The sequence below is a fragment of the Phacochoerus africanus genome, chromosome 5, assembly GCF_016906955.1.
Source record: "Phacochoerus africanus isolate WHEZ1 chromosome 5, ROS_Pafr_v1, whole genome shotgun sequence".
NCBI classification, from domain to species: Eukaryota; Metazoa; Chordata; class Mammalia; order Artiodactyla; family Suidae; genus Phacochoerus; species Phacochoerus africanus.
The window spans coordinates 48,415,222-48,435,747 of NC_062548.1; the positions used below are offsets into that span (position 1 = coordinate 48,415,222).

Here is a 20,526-nt window from a genome sequence, read left to right on the forward strand (position 1 = left end):
ACCTGACATAGTGTCCATAAGGATGCGGGTTTGATCCCTGGCCTCCCTCAGTGGGCGAAGGATCTGGTGTTGCTGCAAGCTGTCATGTGGGTCACGCATATGGCTTGGATCCCACATTGCAATGGGTGTGGCATGGGCTAGCAGCTGTAGCTCTGATTGGAACCCTAACCTGGGAGCTCCCAGGTGCTGCAGGTGTGGCTGTTTAAAAAAAAAGAAAGTATAGTAATAAATATTAAAAGTTTTACTTCTGTGTACTTATATGCATACGTTTAGAAAATACATACCTTTATCTTTTTTTGGGGGGAGGGGTTCTGTAACTGCACCATATGGAAGTTCCCAGGGGTCAAATCAGAGCTTCAGCTGCTGGCCTATGCCACAGCCATAGCCACGTGGGATCCAAGCTGCATCTTGGACTTCCACCCCAGCTCGCAGCAACGCCGTATCCGTAACACACTGAGCAAGGCCAGGGAGCGAACCCGCATCCTCATGGATCCTAGTCGGGTTCATTACCACTGAGTCACGATGGGAACTCCACCTTTTTTTTAATTTGTATTTTTTTTTTTTTGTCTTTTTGCTATTTCTTTGGACCGCTCCTGCGGCATATGGAGGTTCCCAGCCTAGGGGTCGAATTGGAGCTGTAGCTGCTGGCCTACGCCGGAGCTACAGCAACGCGGGATCCGAGCCGCGTCTGCAACCTACACCACAGCTCACGGCAATGCCGGATCCTTAACCCACTGAGCAGGGCAGGGGTCGAACCCACAACCTCATGGTTCCTAGTCGGATTCGTTAACCACTGCGCCACGACGGGAACTCCTAATTTGTATTTTTTAAGTGAAGTGAATCAAGTAAGTTCTTGTTTGTTAAAGCTAGATAATCTGTGTTTTTTTTTTAAAACATTCTTATTCACTACCTATGCTGAAAGGGAAGTGTTTGTAAACCCTAGTTATAGATTAACGTAGATGGTTTAGTTCAGCTTGGGTAGTGAATCTAGTAACTAACTTCACCTTTGGTAGGTAGGTAGGCTTAATACTAGAAGCCTACCTTCTAGTAGCCACATCTGCAACCTACACCACAGCTCACGGCAATGGCTATATCCTTAACCCTCTGAGCGAGGCCAGGGATCAAACCTGCAACCTCATGGTTGCTAGTCAGATTCGTTTCTGTGGCACCACGACGGGAACTCCTGTGGTCATCATCTTTTTATTTTAGTTGACTGGTGTGAAATATTATTACTCTGTTATTGATTCAGAATGTACTAAAGTCCTCCAGTTTATATTCATTTATATTCATTTAGTCCTGTTATTTGGCCCATCTTAGATTTGAAATTGGATTTCATTCAATGAGAAATGTGATTGCATTCAATATAGGCCTCTGAATAAAATGCTTTGATAAAGCTTATTTTATGTAAATACAGCCATAATAAGCAGTATGTATTCTTCAAATTATTAAATACCTGTAACTTGAATTTAATGTCCACATGTTCTTGTTTTTATCTCGACAGATTATAAGAGAAAATAGTATCTCTCTCAGTGAAATTGAGTTGCCTTGCTCAGAGGATTTGAATTTGGAAACTTTGTCGTAAGTCATGAATTGTATAATACAAACTAGCTACTCTAGCATCTGTCAGATAAATGAATTGAAATATACTGTATAGGAGTAATACTGTTTTGGTTTGAATGATTCTGAATCTGCCACGTTTCTAACCATTGTTTATCTGATGTTCACAAGTTCGATTTTTGTTTAGCTTTCTAAAGTGTAGAGTTTATATCCTCAAAAAACAATGCTGGAGATTTTAATTTGTGTTAAATTGCTCTTTTATCCTTCCTGTTTAAAAAAAAATGGCAGTGATTGTTAGAAATTATATTTTGCTGCATATGAAACAGTGCAGGCAGGAGGCACACTCTCAGAGCCAAATAGATGATGCCTCTGCTGAAGAACAGTAGACAGAAATCTGTTGATTGAGCAGAGGCACAATTGAGCGTTCCCAGAAGGATAGAGAACAGGAATATTTATTATTTTTACCCCCAAATAATAGTAATAATAAATTTTAAAGCAAAACAGGGACAATATTTAAATTTCTTGTGGTCTGTTTCCAGGCAAGCACATGTCTACATAATTGCAGGAGCTTGTTTGTCTCTGGGTTTTCGATTCGCTGGCTCAGAAAACTTATCGGCATTTAACTGTTTGGTAAGAAATATCTTCATTTACTCTGTTCTATTTTATTTTTTACAGAGCCTTAGTATGCTTCTTTTAACCTTAAATTTTTTTCTTTTGTTTTCCCAGCATAAATTTGCAAAAGATTTTATGACTTATTTGTCTGCACCTAATGCTTCTGTAGTAAGTCTTTTTATGATGATTCTCCTTGGGAATAAAATTAAACTTGAAGAAAACTCACTGATAATTCAATTACTTCTGTGTTGCCTTACTCCATTCTCAGTACTGAATGCTGGTAATTGCTTTTTGAAAAGATTAGTTCTTAGTCAAAATGCAGTTGCTTTTGAGGATTACTGCTCTGATGATAGTAAGACTGCAAATTTATTTCCTGGCCAAAAAAAAAAAAAAAAAAACCCCAACCCCACACAGATTTAGTCAACATTATTTATAATATTAGAAAATTGGAAACATAAAAAGTCCTAAAGGTAATCAAAAAATGAACTATGGTATATTTACATTGTTGTATAGAGGAGCTATATCAAAATCAGGTTCTGTAAGAATTTTTTGAGTGGAGATTGCTTATAATATAATAGATTCGAAAGCTTAAAAATATTGTGTGTAGTAATATCTGTTTCATTAAAAAAAGAAAAAAGATACTGGAAAAGATGTGGAGAAAAAAGAAAGCCAGATGTGTATAGCTGTTAGTATTCCAACTGATTCTTATTTCCTTTTTGATGCTTTCTCTTCTGAATTTTTGACACTGAACTTAAACTCCATCATCTGGGAAAATATTTGTTTTTTCAGGTTTTTAAAAGTTGTAAACATTTGTAGTGTAATGATGGCCGATTGAGTTTTGATAAAAGAAAATGCAGGGCTTCCCCCTGGGGCGCAGTGGGATCAGAAGCATCTGCAGTGCTGGACCGCAGGTTTGATCCCTAGCCTGGCACGGTGGGTTAACCATCCGGTCGGTATTAGACTGCAACTGCAGCTCGGATCTGATCTCTGGCCTGGGACCTCACTATGCCTAGTGGTGGCCAAAAAAATAAAAAAAAAGAAAGAAAGAAAATGTTGCACCAGGGTTGTAGTATGTTACCTTTCTCGTCTCTAGACAGGTCCTTACAACCTGGAGACTTGCCTGAGTGCGGTGCTGCTCTCTCTGGCCATGGTGATGGCTGGCTCGGGGAACTTGAAGGTTTTGCAGCTTTGTCGCTTCTTGCACATGAAAACAGGTGGTGAAATGAACTATGGTTTCCATTTAGCCCATCACATGGCCCTTGGACTTCTGTTTTTGGGAGGAGGAAGGTAAATGAATGTGTGTGTGTGTGTGTGTGTGTGTGTGTGTATTTTTTTTTCCCCTCTCAGTGAAAAGGATCTCATGAGCAAGATCTCTAAGAGCGACTTATGCTGCAGGTGCAGCCAAAAATAAAACAGAAGAAGTTGTTTCCAGTTTTAAGTATCTGGGGTTTAGGATTGCATTCACGGTGCTCACTACTACACTCTTTTAGTTTAAAACTTTGCTTACTAATTCAAGTTTTGAAATTTAACATTTGTTAAATGGGGAGTTTCCATTGTGGCTCAGCGGAACCGAATCTGTCTAGGAACCATAAGGTTGCGGGTTCGATTCCCTGGCCTTGCTCAGTGGGTTAAGGATCTGGCGTTGCCGTGAGCTGTGGTGTAGGTCGCAGACGCAGCTAGGCTCTGGTGTTGCTGTGGCTGTGGTGTAGCTGGTGGCTGTAGCTCTGATTGGACTCCTAGCCTGGGAACCTCCATGCCATGGGTTAGGCCCTAAAAAGAAAAAAGACAAAAAAAAATATATCATTTGTTAATGAGATGTTGCTTCTGCTTTAAATGGTAGATGATGTTGACATGGCTTAAGAACTAACTGTAAAGTAAAATGTTCACAGTGTTGACACACCTGTATTGATCAAGGTGTTAGTCTCAGCAGTGTGCCTTGCCACAACACCCCAATTTTCTGATTCTCAAGAATGCCGTGAAGGTTCACACTGTAGGTTAATGAATGTGTCCCTCCTGGTTTGTTTTGCAGGTACTCTTTGAGCACATCGAACTCTTCCATCGCTGCTCTCCTCTGTGCCCTCTACCCACACTTCCCAGCTCACAGCACAGACAACCGGTGAGTCTGGTGATTTTCTCAAGTTCTCTAAGGAAATAGTTTGAGTGTGTTTTGGTTCCATAAACTCATTTCCAGATTAGCTTTATTCTGTTGTTGAACTTAGTTATCTTCCTGGGTAAATCTTTTGAAAAGCTTCTCTCTCAGAATATTAAGCCAGAAGAGAACTTTGGGCATCTGATGGATGATCAGCCTTCCACCATTCTCCAGTCAGTAGGACAGGTTCCCTTTAGGGAAGAGCTCATCGTGCAAAAAGATAGCAGCTAAAAGAAGCTGTATGTGTCTTGGCAACTTGTTTAATTCCAAGAGAGGAATTTGTCCGATTTAGTGGCAGTGTCTGTATGAATTCTGCTTTTTCCCTCTTTTACATGAATGCTGAGAACTTTTGTATAAATGACAAAGAGGGGAGTGAAGAGGGAAGTGCAGCAAAGCATCCTGCAGTTTAGAAGTGGCAGCGAGCCGCAGACCCTCGGACAGTCTGAAGAAGCATCTGATGATGCCACAGCTCTGCGTATAAGCGCACAAAGAGCCACCAACACTTCAGTTTCTCTAGAAGTTTCAGGCAAAGCCAATCTCTGCTGTTTGTGTAAGAAGGGAAGAAAATGTCTCCTTGTATCCCAGTGATATCTTGCTATCACCAGTGAGCTCAGCTGAGCCCCTGTCCCCCACAACGTGTCCTCTCTGTCCAGAGAAGGATCAGGAGAGGGAGCACTCATTGTAGTGACTAAGCCATCATTTAAAACTATAATCCAGTGTACCACCAGTAATGAAGGAGAGAAGAATGTTTTACAAAAGTAGCCTGATATAAAGTCCAAACTTTAGTGGTAGGTGGTACATAGGAATATTCTTGTTAAATTAATGTAACTTTCGGCAAAGTGGTCTCTCACTGGTCAGTTTAGGGAAGATTGTTTTGAGTTATTGAAGTCGCTGTGGTATAGAGAACATGGGAGAGCCTCTTTCACATGTTGCTGGTCAAAGTATCAGCTGTTTTAAAACAATTTGGTGATAAGCACCAAGAACATTATATGTATCAGTTTTTTTTCTAGCCTTGATTGATTTTATTTCTGATAGATTTACGGGGTGGGTAAATTTGGGTGAGAAGAGGGAGGGTATTGATATAACTAAAATTAAATTATGTGTGATACAACTAAATTAAATTACTTACTTTGCCAACTTACTACACTAAAAAGCTTTCTGTGGGCAAGATTCAAGTTTGAGGCTAGCAGTTGTGTGGCTCAGTGGCTCAGTCAAGTGGCTCCTTGAATAAACTATAATTTCCCTTTATTAGTCCTTTGAATCAGCCCTTTAGTAGCTGCCACCGTTCCTGGGTCTGCAAAGTCCACTGTGGTCTTCCCAAGTGCTGATGACCAAATGTTTCTACTTCCTCTTCCTCTGGACACTTGAACCCCTTATATTCTGGAGGCCACATGACCAGTGGCCACATTTGAAGTCTTGCTTTATCCTTATTAATGGGATCTTAAAAATGTAAAACATCTTTATGTGTTTAAAATCTAAAATAGAAATTTTAAAGTTTAAAAAAAATTTTGAGGGAGTTCCTGTTGTGGCTCAGTGGGTTACGAACTTGGCTAGTATACATGAGGATGCAGGTTCCATCCCTGGCCTTGCTCAGTGGGTTAAGGATCCAGCATTGCCGTGAGCTGTGGTATAGGTCAAAGACACAGCTCAGATCCCTCATTGCTGTGGCTGTGGCGTAGGCTGGCGGCTGCAGCTCTGATTTGACCCCTAGCCTGAAAACTTCCATATGCCACAGGTGTGGCCCTAAAAAGGGGAAAAAAATTTTTTTTTTGAAAACTCAGAAAAGCACACAGGCAGCAAGAAAATACCTCACCCATTAATTTTTGGTGTACTGTGTTCTGGGTGTTTATGAATGTATTTGTGTTCAGGGATGTTTGTGTAGAAATGCTTTGCCATCTAAGAAGAACTGTTACCCTTTCTTTTCCCTCCTCCCTACCAGCCCTTTAAAAAAAAAAAAAAAAAAGACCTGGAAGTAAACCCCTTAGGAGGTGAAAGAGATGCCTGTTTTGAACAGAAAAGGATATTTGAAAACTGATGTTATAAGTGATCACTTCATAACTAAACATGTTCATGTTTAGATAATTTTTACTTCCCTCTAAAACCTCTTAACTGAAAACTCAAGTAAAGAATGCTTGAATCAAGGCTCTCCTGTCCAGACTTTTTTTAAAGAGAATTTCTCCTTTACATTTTAGTTGAATCACATCATCTTCCTTTAGGAGATGGCCTGGGAAGCTGCCACTCTGGCTCTGACTTGGTTCTGCTTGTAGGCCACAGCAGTCGGAAGAGCCCATGCCTGTTACCACCTGTCTGTGTTCTGTGAACAGGTACCATCTCCAGGCTCTCCGGCACCTGTATGTGCTAGCTGCGGAACCGAGGCTTCTGGTTCCTGTGGATGTGGATACAAACACGCCGTGCTACGCCCTGTTAGAAGTGACCTATAAGGTAACACTCCCCTCCCATTTGTAACCTTATTGCCACTCCCCCATCTTTGCAAGTCAAAATATCTTGAAAGTGTTGTTCTAAAAGGTGGCAATAGTGAGTTGAACTCTGATAAAAGTTGACACTTCCGAAGTTCTTGTATACCCTGCCAGGCCATTCAGGCTCCTTTGTCTTCTCTAGGTGTGGTATTTTAGAGATTGTCAGCGGCTCTTTTGTCTTTAGAGTGTGTAGTTTGAAAATGCCCCTGTTTACATAGCTGGTAGTAGTTTCTAAAAAATGAATTGAGTTATAGTGATTCTTAGATTTTTTAGCAGTGCTTTTAAAACCCAAGGTTGTGTACGTGATGAGCGATCTTTGATTTAGATCCACAGATAGATTCTAAGTCATATATCCTTCCTTTGTGAAATTGTTAGGGACCTTTGGTATATTGAAGCTCTGCTAGGCTCTGGGGTACCAAGCTGAAATGACATTGTCGTTTTCCTTCGGAAGCTTCTGTCCTTTGGGGAGTCAGGCATGGATGCAGTAAGAGTAGCGTGTGATAATTGGAGGTTTGTGTGGGATGCAGGGGGTGCAGAAAGTGTTCCCATCAAGCCATCATAAGGGGGCCTTCACACTAGACCTGATGTCTGGGCTGAGGTGTGCCGGCTGAGCCAGGCACATTCTCATGTTCTCAGCAGAGAAGACACGTGGGCAGAGATCCAGAGGCCTCAGTACTGCTGGCTGGTGCAGGGCTTGGAGTGTAGATGGTGGTGCCTGCTCTGCCCAGGATTGTAAATGGGAGCCCTTTCAGACTTGAGAGTCGGAGGACTTTATGCTGTTTGACAGTCTGTCTACAAACTGCAGGGAGTTGGAAGTGTAGAACCATGTCTTTTTTTGTACTTTCCCTGACTATGCAGTGAACTGTGGCTGTTCTTTTACATTTGTAAAGGGCACTCAGTGGTATGAACAAACCAAAGAAGAATTGATGGCTCCCACCCTTCTTCCAGAACTCCACCTTTTAAAGCAGGTGAGTAGGATGTGTTTTAGGGGGATTTATCCGGGGTTACCTTCAGCCAGAGTAGTGTAGCATTAAAGGTAGGAAAGCTGCAGCAGGAGGAGCAGAGGTCTTTGCCGGGAGCTCTTCCCTGATGGTAGATGGCTGGAGAATGTGATTCGCACACATGTTCCTCTGGAAATGGAGCTTGTTAACCTCTCCATGTCTCTTTCCAGCCCAGTTATTTTTATTTCCTCTAAGAAGCATGGGTTTCATTTTGTCAAACTAGCACTTTCCCAGAATTGGATTGACTGATTATATTTATCTTGGCAGATTAAAGTTAAAGGTCCACGATACTGGGAACTGCTCATAGATTTGAGCAAGGGAACACAACACTTGAAGTAAGTATGTTGAATTTCTTAGGTGTGTCTGTGAAGGGAATAGAAATGTACGGGAAGGTTTAAATTATATTTATTTATTTATTTATTTATTTATTTTTTTGGTCTTTTTTTGCCATTTCTTGGGCCGCTCCCAGCATATGGAGGTTTCCAGGCTAGGGGTCGAATCAAAGCTGCAGCCACCAGCCTACGCCAGAGCCACAGCAACGCAGGATCCGAGCCGCGTCTGCAACCTACACCACAGCTCACGGCAACGCCGGATCGTTAACCCACTGAGCAAGGGCAGGGACCAAACCCGCAACCTCATGGTTCCTAGTCAGATTCGTTAACCACTGCGCCACAATGGGAACTCCAAGGGAAGGTTTAAATTATAGATAATTTTCTAGAATGCTCCTTCTCATCCTTTAATCTCACCCAGGACAATATGTAGAGTGTATATTAAATAAAGTGGTCTGTGTCTTGAAACAGAAAATTAAATTTTAAATTTAGAAATAAAACCCTAAATATTTATATTAATTCACTGAGAAACTTGAAGTGACTTATATTTAGACAGTAATGGAATTGTCTTTTTTTTTTTTTTTTTTTCAGCTGTACCTGTGGCATGTGGAAGTTCCTGGGCCAGAGATTGAACCCATGCCACAGCAGTGACCTGAGCCACAGCATTGACAACACCAGATCCTTAAGCCACTGAGCCACATGGGAACTCCTGAAATTGTCTTTTGGAGCAATAATGAAAGATTTAGTTTAAGAAAATGAGGCTGATTTATATGTCCACAAAGGGAACTTGTAACAGTTGGTGTTTGTCAGACCACATCTTCTGTTGTACCTTTTTATCTTTCTCTTGTTAGATTGTTCTCATAAAACTAAGATTATGGTAGATTGCTTTTGCATAATCATATGCAAGTAATTACTTTGATGAGCAGAGAGTGTTAATAATTTCATACCTCACTTACTGTGTAAATTAAGTATTTATGTTTCCAGAAAATTTAACAAGCTTGTAACAGTTTTTATAGTATAGTCCTTATTCCTCTTTCTCCCAAACTATCTATATAATAGCTGTTTTCTATATTATTCTATCTTAAGATTTGCGGCAGTATTTTCTGTTTGGCTCTAAACCAATCAATAGATATTTATAGGGAATATGAAGAAGTGTTGGATAAAATACTTCCTTTGAAGTTCGCACTGGAGCAGATAGTCAGAATGCCTCCTTATCGAAGAGGTTCCATGAATCTAGACAGCAGAAAAAAACAGCTTTATTACGATTTTCTTATACGGCATGATTTAGTTTAGACATGGTAAATGGAAGCTTTTAGTGGAAAGCTGTTAAGACCTCATCTCCTGTGAACATAGAATTGGGAAACACTTCATATCCAGCCAACAGCTGCCGGTAATACCTCATGTAAAATTCATTCTCTTTTTCTGTCAGGTCAATTCTTGCCAAGGATGGAGTTTTATATGTTAAGCTCAGAGCAGGTCAGCTCTCCTACAAGGAGGATCCAATGGGATGGCAAAGTTTGTTGGCCCAGACTGTGGCTAACAGAAACTCTGAAGCTCGGGCTTTCAAGGTAGCATTGATGGGTAAAAGCTGAATGATATTCTCACAAGAAAAAAATGTCTTTATAACTATGGATGCTGATGTTAACCAGACTTCTTATGGTTGTCATTTTGCAATATATACAAATCATTATGTTGTACACCTGCAACTAATAAAATGTTGTATGTTGCTTATACCTCAATTTAAAAAAAAAATTGAACCATGAGAGGGAATAGGTTCCAATCCCACTAGTCCATGCAAAGCATGTACCTCAGTGAGGACATTTATGGTACCGTTTAGGTAGATCTGCTCTCTCTGATCACTGCAGATTTTAAGTACTGAATGACCTTGGGCCTGTTGGCTGTTTTAAGTGACAGCGTTATAAAATATGGGCTATCTGCCAGGACTCTTAAGGATGATTTACATTTATTGACAGGGACAGTCAGACTATATCTTAACACACAAAAAAATTAGCTTAATAATCATAAATTTATTAATCCTCATATCTATCAGGATTTACTTAACTCATGGCAAAATTTAAAAAAGATTTTTGCAAGGTAGCACTTATTAGTTCTCATGACTGAGCCTTTGTAATTGTTTCCAGTGAATAACTAGATGTAGTTGACATCAGTGAATTTTGTCAGTATTCAATAGGGTCTCTGTGAAATACTTTTGAAGGATTTTTGGACAGTTTATCTTGGATTAGCACTCTTGCTTTTATATAAATTAGAGCCCATCTCAAAGACTCTCATCCAGTTTTTAAAGAAAATAAATAAGTTTAGACTCAAGTTTGAATGGGGGGAAGTATGTAAAAATTAAAAGACATCTCAATTTCCTGCCTGCTGGGAGTTCAGAATTAAAATGTAAACCTCAGTGGAAAATAGTAATAGCTTTATATTCTGTTTCCAGTCTTGAACCTTGAGTGATATTCCTCTCCACTCTTTTTTCCAGTTTTTAAAATTGTGGTAAAATACATGAAACATAAAATTAACTGGCTTAACTCTTTTAAGTGTGTAGTTCACTGGTGTTAAATCATTCATGTTGTGCTGCCATCACCACCGTCTGTCTCCATAACTCTTTTCATTAGTCTTTCCCGTTAGTACATACTGACCCCCTGGCAACCACCATGCTGATTTCTCTATGACTGTGATGACTCTAATGACTTTAAGACTGCATTTGTCTTTTTGTGAATGGCTTATTAAGGTGATAATATTTTTTCCTTATCTTTTGAGTAAAATTCTAGTTTCTAGTTTGCCTTTCATTTCGTTAAGCTGGGAGGGGGCCTTTTTTGAATTAGTTGTATTAAGAAACACCTGTTTTCATCTGCATTTTGATAAATCAGTAGCTCATGGTAACTTGTGCAAAAAGTTTCTTAAAGCTTCTCAGCAGAACAGGTTGATGAAACTAGCAAGTTTTATAACCTTGGGTTGTGTGGGAACATTGGGTGAAAAAAGTAAGGTAGATTTTTTACAGTTGCATGTATTATAACTTGTAGTAGGGAAAAGAATCTTTACTATCTCAGAGTTCCCGTTGTGGCGCAGTGGAAATGAATCCGACTAGGAACCATGGGGTTGCGGGTTTGATCCCTGGCCTTGCTCAGTGGGTTAAGGATCCTTTGTTACCCTGAGCTGTGGTGTAGGTTGCAGATGTGGCTTGGATCCCGCATTGCTGTGGCTGTGGTGTAGGCCGGCAGCTGTAGCTCTGATTCGACCCCTAGTTGGAACCTCCATGTGCTGTGGGTGTGGCCCTAAAAAGCGAAAAACAGACAAACTTTATTATCTCACTTAGACTTGTTGTTTGTTTATTTTTTAGCCTGAAACAATTTCAGCATTCACTTCTGATCCAGCACTTCTTTCATTTGCCGAATATTTCTGCAAACCAACTGTGAACATGGGGCAGGTATATATTATATGGTTTGCTCAGTTCTAGGACTAGAGTTTGTTTTTTCTATCTGTGGACACCAAAAGAATCTTTAATATTCATATTTATCTTTGATTTGATGACATGCCTCAGGCACATCATTTCAGATGGCTAGGATTGGATATAGGAATTAAACATACCCTGTTGCCTGCATGTGTGTGTGGCCTTGGGAGAAATTTCCAACCTCTTTGAGATGTAGTTTCCTTATTTCTGAAAGTGGGATTATAATAGAACCTACCTTACATTATTATCTTGAGAGTTAAGTGAAATAACCTTCCTGCCTTATTTATTGAATCTTCACTTTGTATCAGGCACTCTGCTCAGTGTTCTTTGTAATTTTTTCATTTCATTCTGACTCCGAGGGTAGGAACTTTATTGTTCCAGTTTTACAGACGAGGATACTGCCTCTTAGAGATGGCACACGCCCAAGATCACACAGCCAGTAAGAGCTGGGGCCTGCGCTCAAGGCCTCAGGTCTCTGGTGAAAGCCTTAACCCCAGCAGTGCTTGGCCAGGCTACCTCTCCCACCTGTTCTACTGCATCTTTGCGGATTCTGGGTGTCCTTTCTGAATCCTTTTCTTGCCAGCCCAACCCAAGGCATATGGCTGTGTTGTCCTGTCTGCTGATTTTGCTGGCTTGGTTCATTCCTTTCTCCCACAGCATTTATATCCTTAACTGTTCATTGGGACTTAATTTTGATTTTTTTTTAAATTGATGTTTAGCGTTACATGCACTATGATTTTTTAAAGACTTAGCTATTTTACCCTTTTATATCATTCACTACAGAACTTAAGAATGGGCCATGATAGTTGCTATACAGTTGTTTTTGAATTGATTTTGGAATATACATTAAGGTGCTACAAAAAGATTTTGACTTTCCACAGAAACAGGAAATTCTGGATCTCTTTTCTTCAATTCTCTATGAATGTGTGACTCAGGAGACCCCAGAGATGTTGCCTGCATACATAGCCATGGATCAGGTATGGCTCAAAAAACCTATTCCAGTTCTGATGAGATTTATCCTGTATTTCAAGTAACATACCGGTCAATGAGTTATGGTTCCTTACGTGTCCATCTATTTAGTTTCTTATTTCTTGGTTTCAAAAATGAAATTCCTGGAGTTCCCATCGTGGCTCAGTGGGTTAAAAACATGGTTAGTATCCATGAAGTTGTGGGTTTGATCCCTAGCCTCACTGTGCTGTAGGCCGGCAGCTGCAACTCTGATTCACCCTGTATGTAGTCTGGGAACTTCCATGTGCTGCAGGTGTAGCTCTAAAAATAAAAAGGGAATTCCTATCAAAGTTGAAAGTGCTTTAGTTACCAAAAGTGTAGAGTTTATGCTGACAGGAGTGCACCTTGGTGGGCTGTCTGACTCCAAGGGTTTCTACACTCCCCTTGTGGCCTTTTCCTCTGACTGGTCCCTCCCTTTCTCCCTGAGCTCCTTATGTGAGCTCTTACCTCCCCCTCAGCAAAGCCTCTTCATGGCAAAGATTATGCGTATGAGCAGTTAAGTGAAGGAACAGTGCCCTGGCGATGCGGTGGTGTGTACTTACACCTGCATGGTTAAGCTTGTGGAGGTCACAGCGTCAGTATATAGGGACTTAGGGAGCTGGAGTTCATTTTAAAATTCTTTTGTGTTAATGCTATTTTAAAAGAGCCTGAAAGGGGGTAATGCAGAAGAAAATGCATAGCGGCTTTCCTAAAGAATGGGACTCACTTGTTCACTTTAGGTTATTACTTCTGGCTTTTTAATGATATTTTCATATTTTTCAGACTCAAATTTGCAGTTAAACTAAGCCAGTAGTTTTCTAATTTGGCTAAAATTTATCTGGGATATTTTAACAATACAGATCCACGAGTCCCATTTCCATAATGACTGAATTAGAATTTCTATGAAGACTTTGCTTTGCCCTGGGACCCAGTGCACATGAAAGTCTGTGTGCGCCTTTTAAGAATGGGGTCTCTGTTTCCCCCAGTCCTATGGAGCTCCTGTGCACAAGCCCCACTGGCCTTCAAGGCCAGATGCTCTGGGGGCTCTTTCTCCCAGTGCCAGATCCCCAAACGTGGGAGTTTGATGTGGGGCTCCGAACTCTCACTCCTGTAGGTGAGTCTCTGTGAACCAGTTACAGTCTGTGGGGCTTCCCACCTGGGGAGGTATGGGGTTGTTTATATTGTGTAATCGCTCCTCCTACCTCTTGATGTGGCCTCCTCTTTGTCTTCTGGAGTAGGGTATCTTTTTTAAGGTTTCTGGTCCATTTGGTTGAAGATTGCTCAGCCTTTAGTTGTGAATTTTGTTGATTTTAGGAGAGAAGTTGAGCTCCAGTCCTTCTATTCCGCCATCTTAATCCCATCTCTGAGCCAGAATTTCTGAGGTGAAGCCTAGGACCTGTAATTTTAAACGTCTTTTTGAGTGAATATGATATAATGAGTTCACAGATAAGAATTTGGGATTCAGTGTCTAAAGACAAAGGAAGTAATCTCTAATGAGAAACTGATCTCTGCTAAAAAGCTGAGTGGAGGGAGTTCCCATTGCGGCGCAGTGGTTAATGAATCCGACTAGGAACCATGAGGTTGTGGGTTCGATCCCTGGCCTTGCTCAGTGGGTTAAGGATCCGGCGTTGCCGTGAGCTGTGGTGTAGGTCACAGACGCGGCTCGGATCCTGCAGTTGCTGTGGCTCTGGCATAGGCTGGCAGCTACAGCTCCGATTCGACCCCTAGCCTGGGAACCTCCATATGCCGCAGGAAGCGGCCCTAGAAAAAGGCAAAAAGACGAAAATAAAATAAAAAGCTGAGTGGGAAAATGCAGAAGGTAATTCCCCCAAATCTGTGTTAAGTAATATTCTCTTTCTCTTTCTCTTTTTTTTTGTTTTTTTTAGGGCTGCACCTGTGGCACATGGAAGTTCCCAGACTAGGGGTTGAATTGGAGCTGTAGCTGCCAGCCTATGCCACCGCCACAGCAATGCAGGATCTGAGCTGTCTACAAGCTATACCACAGCTCATGGCAACGGTGAATCCTTAACACATTGAGTGAGGCCAAGGATCGAACCCAAGTCCTCATGGACACTAGCTGAGTTTCTTACTGCTGAGCCACAATGGGAACTCCAGTTATCTACCTTTTTTGAATGGTATGTACACTCACATGAGGTCCATACTGGTACTGCTTCTATGTACAGCAGCCCAGTAATGAGTTGTATCTTTCAGTTGCTGGCTGAGTGTGTCCTCTTTTTACACTCTGAACCTTCGCCTTGGCAGTCATGGGCAGGTATCTGTGGATTATGATCCTCTCTGGTTGCAGCCATGGTAACTTTGCACATGGGTCCCAAGAACAGCATTATCAATAATAACTGCTTTTGCCTTTTGATCCTGGCCATGTCATTGTACCCCATGTGGGATTCCCAGAGGTGATTGGCTGTAGACCTATTGGGTCTTCATTGTTCAGAACCATTGAACCAAGATTGAATCATTTGCCTTTGCTGCCTTTTACCTGAAGGTTGTTCTTGTTCATTTTGAAGAGAGTGGGCCATGTATCTAGAGCCAATAAAGGGCCCCTCTGTGGTAAACTGCATCAGAACACAGAACAGGTTCCCCTCTGCCTTTTATCAATCTAATGAACCACATTTAAAAAATCCTCAAGTGTACGGGAGTTCCCGTCGTGGCTCAGTGGTTAACGAATCCAACTAGGAACCGTGAGGTTGCCGGTTTAATCCCTGGCCTTGCTCAGTGGGTTAAGGATCTGGCGTTGCTGTGAGCTGTGATGTAGGTCGAAGACGTGGCTTGGATCCCACGTTGCTGTGGCTCTGGTGTAGGCTGGCGGCTACGGCTCCGATTCGACCCCTAGCCTGGGAACCTCCATGTGCCATGGGAGCGGCCCAAGAAAGTGGCAAAACAAACAAACAAACAAAAAATCCTCAAGTGTACAACTCTGAGGAGGTGACAGCACCTTCACACTTTCATTAAGTGCATTGCTGTTCCTCTTTTCTTTGCAAGGCTGTAAGAAGACTGGGGAGAAGAGAAATGTCTGAGACATCTGAACTTTGGCAGATAAAGTTGGTGTTAGAGTTTTTCAGCTCGAGAAGCCACCAGGAGAGGCTGCAGAACCACCCCAAGCGAGGGCTCTTTATGAACTCAGAATTCCTCCCTGTTGTCAAATGCACTATTGATAATACTCTGGACCAGTGGCTACAAGGTAACAACAGCACTGTGCCCTTTGTGTTTTTAAGCCATGTTGGGACTCAGGTGTTTCTATTTTAACCTATTTTTTAATTGGTAAGCAAGATAAATCTGAGTATAATCCAGAATGGCTATAGATTAATATTTCTAGTTAGGTAAACTAGACTCTGAGTAGCAGCTTTAACTTCTTTAACAATTACATTTAACTCTATACTTTATAAGCCAGGGAGAGAATATACATGTAGCAATTCCAGACTCCCAGTGTTTGTGTTTAACTCCTGCATCTGCTCTATTATTTCCTCTTGGAATTTGAATGCCAGGTAATATAATGTTGCAATTTCTAAAAATGTGGTCATCATTTTTGTTTTCATGTGTGAGGAAAAAGACAAATTATTTTATAGGTGTCAGTATTTTCTTTTTATTTAGTTTAGCATTTGATCACTCATAGCAGACCCTTGCTATTATTGATAAGAAATAAGTCCTCACACCTTTGCAGACTCTCTGACTTGCATATTTTGTGTGATGTAATGAAACGTTGGCAGTGACTGGAGCATTCTCTAAAACAGTGCCTGAACTGCTGTCTCCTCACTGCTCTTTAGGGCATTCACTGGTTTACAGCATTGTTCTGAGCCTCCACCAGATTTGACTTGCTGCTCTGGTTGACAAAAATGTGTATTTATGGTTTTATTTAAAAAGAACCATCACTTTAAAAAACTCTTAAATATGTGGTCTCCTCTCTCATGGATACTGTTACCTTTGGGAAGGAGAACAATAAATTAACTGAAGATGCAGAGGCTATGTGGCAGCATTGGAGAATGTCCTTTATATTTGTGTCTCAGGGAAATTGTGGATACACATGTGGATTTTTAGGGCCTCTCAGTAGTAAGCCAAACTATAATCATGAAATCTGAAAATGCAGTAGAATTATTATATTGTATAGTCATTTTGTGATTTATCTCCTCAATTAGATTTTAATCTTGAACAAAGAAAACAGGTTCAAAGTTTAAGAACTTAAAGTTTAATTTACTTTTATATTTTATTGTATAAAATTTAAAGCATAGCACAGAGTGAACATAATAATGTAATACATTCTATCACGCAGCTTCAGGAGTATCAGCATCCTGCCATTCTTGTATCATCTGTATCTTCACTCATTGCCATGCTCAGTTATTTTCCAGATTGTGCCATTTTACATTCCTGCTGGCAGTGGAATGCTGTGCAGTTTTTGGTATCTGTAGTTTTAGAGTCTACTGAGTACGTAGTGGTGTCTCTTTGTAGCTTTAATTTGCATTTCCTTGATGACTCGTCATGTTGATTATTTTTGCATGTCTTTATTGGTTTTTCATATACTCTTTGCGAAGTGTCTTTTCATAACTTTACTGAGTTTTTAAGTTGGCTATCTTTTGATTATTGAGTTGTAGGAGTTTTTCCGTATTCTGGCTTCAAGTTCTTTGTTAGATGTGTGTTTGCAGATATATTCTCCTATTTCATGCCTGGCCTATTTTCTTCAGAGTGTTTTTGATAAACAGAAGTTTTTAGTTTTGATGAAGTCAAATGTATCGATTTAATTTAGGGTTATTGCTTTCTGAGTGCAAAGAACTCTTTCCTACCCCAGGTCATGAAGGTTTTTGTTTAAGATTTCTATTTAAAAGCGCTGTAGTTTTATTTTTTATATTTAGTTGTATGATTCATCTCTAACTTTTTATGTGGTATTAGGCAGGAGTTGTCCCTTTTTTTTTTTTTTTTTGGTCTTTTTAGGGCTGCACCCATGGCATATGGAGGTTCCTAGGCTAGGGGTCCAGTAGGAGCTACAGCTGCCAGCCTTTACCACAGCCACAGCAACACAGGCTCCAAGCTGTGTCTGTGACCTACACCACAGCTGACAGCAACACCGGATCCTTAACCCACTGAGCGAGGCCAAGGATCCAACCCACGTCCTCGTGGATGCTAGTCTGGTTCACTAACCACTGAGCCGCGACAGGAACTCCTTTCTTTTCTTTTTTTTTAACTTTAAATATGGATAGCTAATTGTTTAAGGACCATTCGTGCAAAGACTTTTTTCTTATTGAATTGCTTTGGGGCCTTTGTTGAAAATTAGTGGTCTGTATAAGTGTGTCTCTCTGTACCGTTGATCTGTTTGTCAATCTTTGAGGCCAGTACTACACTTTTCCTAACCACTTTGGTTTAGAGTAAATTTGGAAGTTTTGTAGTGTGAGTACCCCAGCTAAAGCAGTATTGAGAGGGAAATTTATAGTGCTAAAGGCTTCTACTAGGACAGTCTCAAATCACTAAGTTCTTACTTCAAGAAACTAGGGGAAAAAAGCAAAATAAACCCAAAACAAGCATGTAAGAGCAGAAATCAATGAAAGTGAAAACAAAAACAGTAGGGAAAATCAGTAAAACAAAAAGCCAGTAGGCGTGAGCAAGTCATCGATAAGGAACTGTGGCGACTGTGTTCTGCCCTTCCTGTGACAGGCTGTCACAGCAGGGTCTCTAGCCTCCTTTATCACTCCTCCTGCTGCCACCCCCAGTGTCCCACCTCGCACCAGACTGACATCCTCACAGCAGGCCCAGTGGACTCCTGATGATGCTCTTGTCACTCCATCTCATTATTAGGGAAACAGGCCCTCTTGGTGTCTGTGCCAGTGCATTTTATCCCACTTTCTCAGTTTTTTTTTTTTTTTAAACCCTCTGGCCATTTTTTCTGTTTCATCACTGTTTCTCTGTCAGTCCTCCACTAGTTTTTCTGGGCGTCACCCTTGATTCTTCCTCTCCCTCCCTTCCCTCTCTTCTTTGGTAGCCAGTCCATTGCCATAGCCTTTCAGTCCTCTTTTTTAAGTATTTATTGGGGTATGGTTTATTTACAGTGTTGTATTACCTTTAGGTTTATAGCAAAGTGAATCAGTTATACAAATACATATATATTCTTTTTTCTAATCCTGACTCTTAATTAGCTATTAAATCTGTCCACATTTTGCTGCTTCTATCCTGGAACAAACCATGATTATTTCTTGCCTGGACAACTGTTGTAGCCTCCTGCACGTCTTCCTAATTTTTATTCTTATCTCTCTCTCTCTCACCATCTCTAATCAACTGACAGAATGAGTAAACTAACATTCCTGCATTCCTTTCAAAGGCTGCTGACTCAGTTGTGAAAAAATCTGTACTGTGTGGCCACAATGCCTTTCATGGCCAGCAAGGTCCCAGTCTCCCTCTACAGCCCCTTTCTATACCACTTGAGCCCCACAAACTCCACTCAGGCACCCTGGGCTCTTCCATTCCCTCCAGAGCACGGAACTCCTTCTCAGCACAGGACTGTTGAATATGCTGCTTCTCCTCCCAAGAACCTTTTCCTCTCTTTCTTTACCTGCTCAACTCATAGTCACTCTTGCAGCCTCCATTAAATTCCCTTTCCTCACAGGCCTTCTGATACACACTACCTCAGGCAGCTTTCCTGCTGTCTTTATTTCTCTCTCAACCTTTTCCTCTATATTAAAATGCCTTTGCCTGCAAGTAACAGAAGGCCTGAGTCAGCATGATTCAAACCGTAAGGACACACGTAAGCTTATATAATTGGGATTCCATGGTTACAGCAGGCTGAAGGGTCATCTTTTTCTTGTAGCTTCAGCTCCATTTCTCTGAGGTTCCATCAGTGACACTATGGGCCATGGCTTTATTATCCTCAGAGTACTTTTTTCTGATGGCAGTAAGCTGTAACAGTTCCTTGCCTCAAGCTCAGCATTTTGCTCAGAGGAAGTATAGAGTTACTTCTAGAAACTTTGCCCTAAGACTGAGGAAATTTCTTTCCCAGAAGCCTCTGGCAACCATGGTCTTCAGTATCATCTCACGTCTCTGGCTTGAATTGGAACTCAGGCACATTCCTCAGCTAGTCCCTGTGGCAGAGAGTGTCTCCTGAGTGGCAGAGGCCTGCCTGACCCTGAACCGTGTTGGGGATGGGATTGCATTGATTGCCCCAGACCAGTGGTTCTCACAGTGTGGTCTCTGGAACAGCAGCAGCAGCAGGATCACTTGGGAACCTTTAAGTGATGTAGGTTTTCTGGCCTTATCCATGAAATGGTGGGAGTCCACCAAGTGATTCTGATGCCTGTTATTTTTGTGAACCTCTAGTCAAGACTAATCAGGATCCAGTCCTGGAACTGAAATCAGTCCCCTCAAATGTTACAGATTGGAGGGAAGGTTGGTAAGTGGGGGTTTGGGGTGACCCATTTTAAATGGACTACGGTGACCACTGCACTGTTGGGGCGCTCGTTGTAATTCATGATTAGCATTTGTTTGCATCATTAGGTACATATATCTCTGTCCCTACAACACTAAACTACAGTGACAGGTGCTCTGTTTGGTAGCCTTAATGCCCAGCGTAGGACCTGTATGGTAAGTGCTCAGGGAGTTCCTTATGAGAAGATAATGAAAAGAGGGCATTCCTTGTGCCTCTTAGTTCTGTAGTCAGTTGATCTGTTCATTTGTGTCTCTTGCAGCTGGGGGTGATGTGTGTGTGCATACCTACCTCAGTGGGCAGCCCTGTGAGGAGTCGCAGCTGAGCATGCTGGCCTGTTTCCTTGTCTACCACTCAGTACCAGCCCCACGGCACCTGCCAGCTATAGGACTAGAAGGTAATCCCATGGCTAGATCCTCTCTTTAGTATCTGTATTACCCACTGATGGGTTTAGTTTCTTGGTAGGAGGCATTTCTAATGAGTTATTTTCTCTAGTTAGGATTTTGGCTTCGTTCATATTTGGGTGTTGTTATGTTTTTC

General features: G+C 41.3%; 1 protein-coding gene across 7 annotated transcripts in view; it reads left to right on the top strand.

Annotated features, from left to right (window-relative positions):
* The window catches only part of ANAPC1 (anaphase promoting complex subunit 1), a 95,835-nt gene that overhangs the window by 65,749 nt on the left and 9,560 nt on the right, over window positions 1-20,526 (top strand). For 6 of the 7 annotated variants that reach the window (XM_047781195.1, XM_047781193.1, XM_047781192.1 and 3 more), the window contains 13 exons: window positions 1,502-1,578; window positions 2,097-2,187; window positions 2,284-2,337; window positions 3,263-3,456; window positions 4,199-4,285; window positions 6,643-6,760; window positions 7,686-7,763; window positions 8,064-8,131; window positions 9,555-9,693; window positions 11,475-11,561; window positions 12,467-12,562; window positions 15,570-15,768; window positions 20,249-20,383. In XM_047781195.1, the coding sequence (XP_047637151.1) occupies window positions 1,502-1,578; window positions 2,097-2,187; window positions 2,284-2,337; window positions 3,263-3,456; window positions 4,199-4,285; window positions 6,643-6,760; window positions 7,686-7,763; window positions 8,064-8,131; window positions 9,555-9,693; window positions 11,475-11,561; window positions 12,467-12,562; window positions 15,570-15,768; window positions 20,249-20,383 (1,423 nt within the window). Of the gene's footprint in view, window positions 1-1,501; window positions 1,579-2,096; window positions 2,188-2,283; window positions 2,338-3,262; window positions 3,457-4,198; window positions 4,286-6,642; window positions 6,761-7,685; window positions 7,764-8,063; window positions 8,132-9,554; window positions 9,694-11,474; window positions 11,562-12,466; window positions 12,563-15,569; window positions 15,769-20,248; window positions 20,384-20,526 lie in introns of those variants that run through there. The other variant, XM_047781199.1, reaches the window with a different exon arrangement.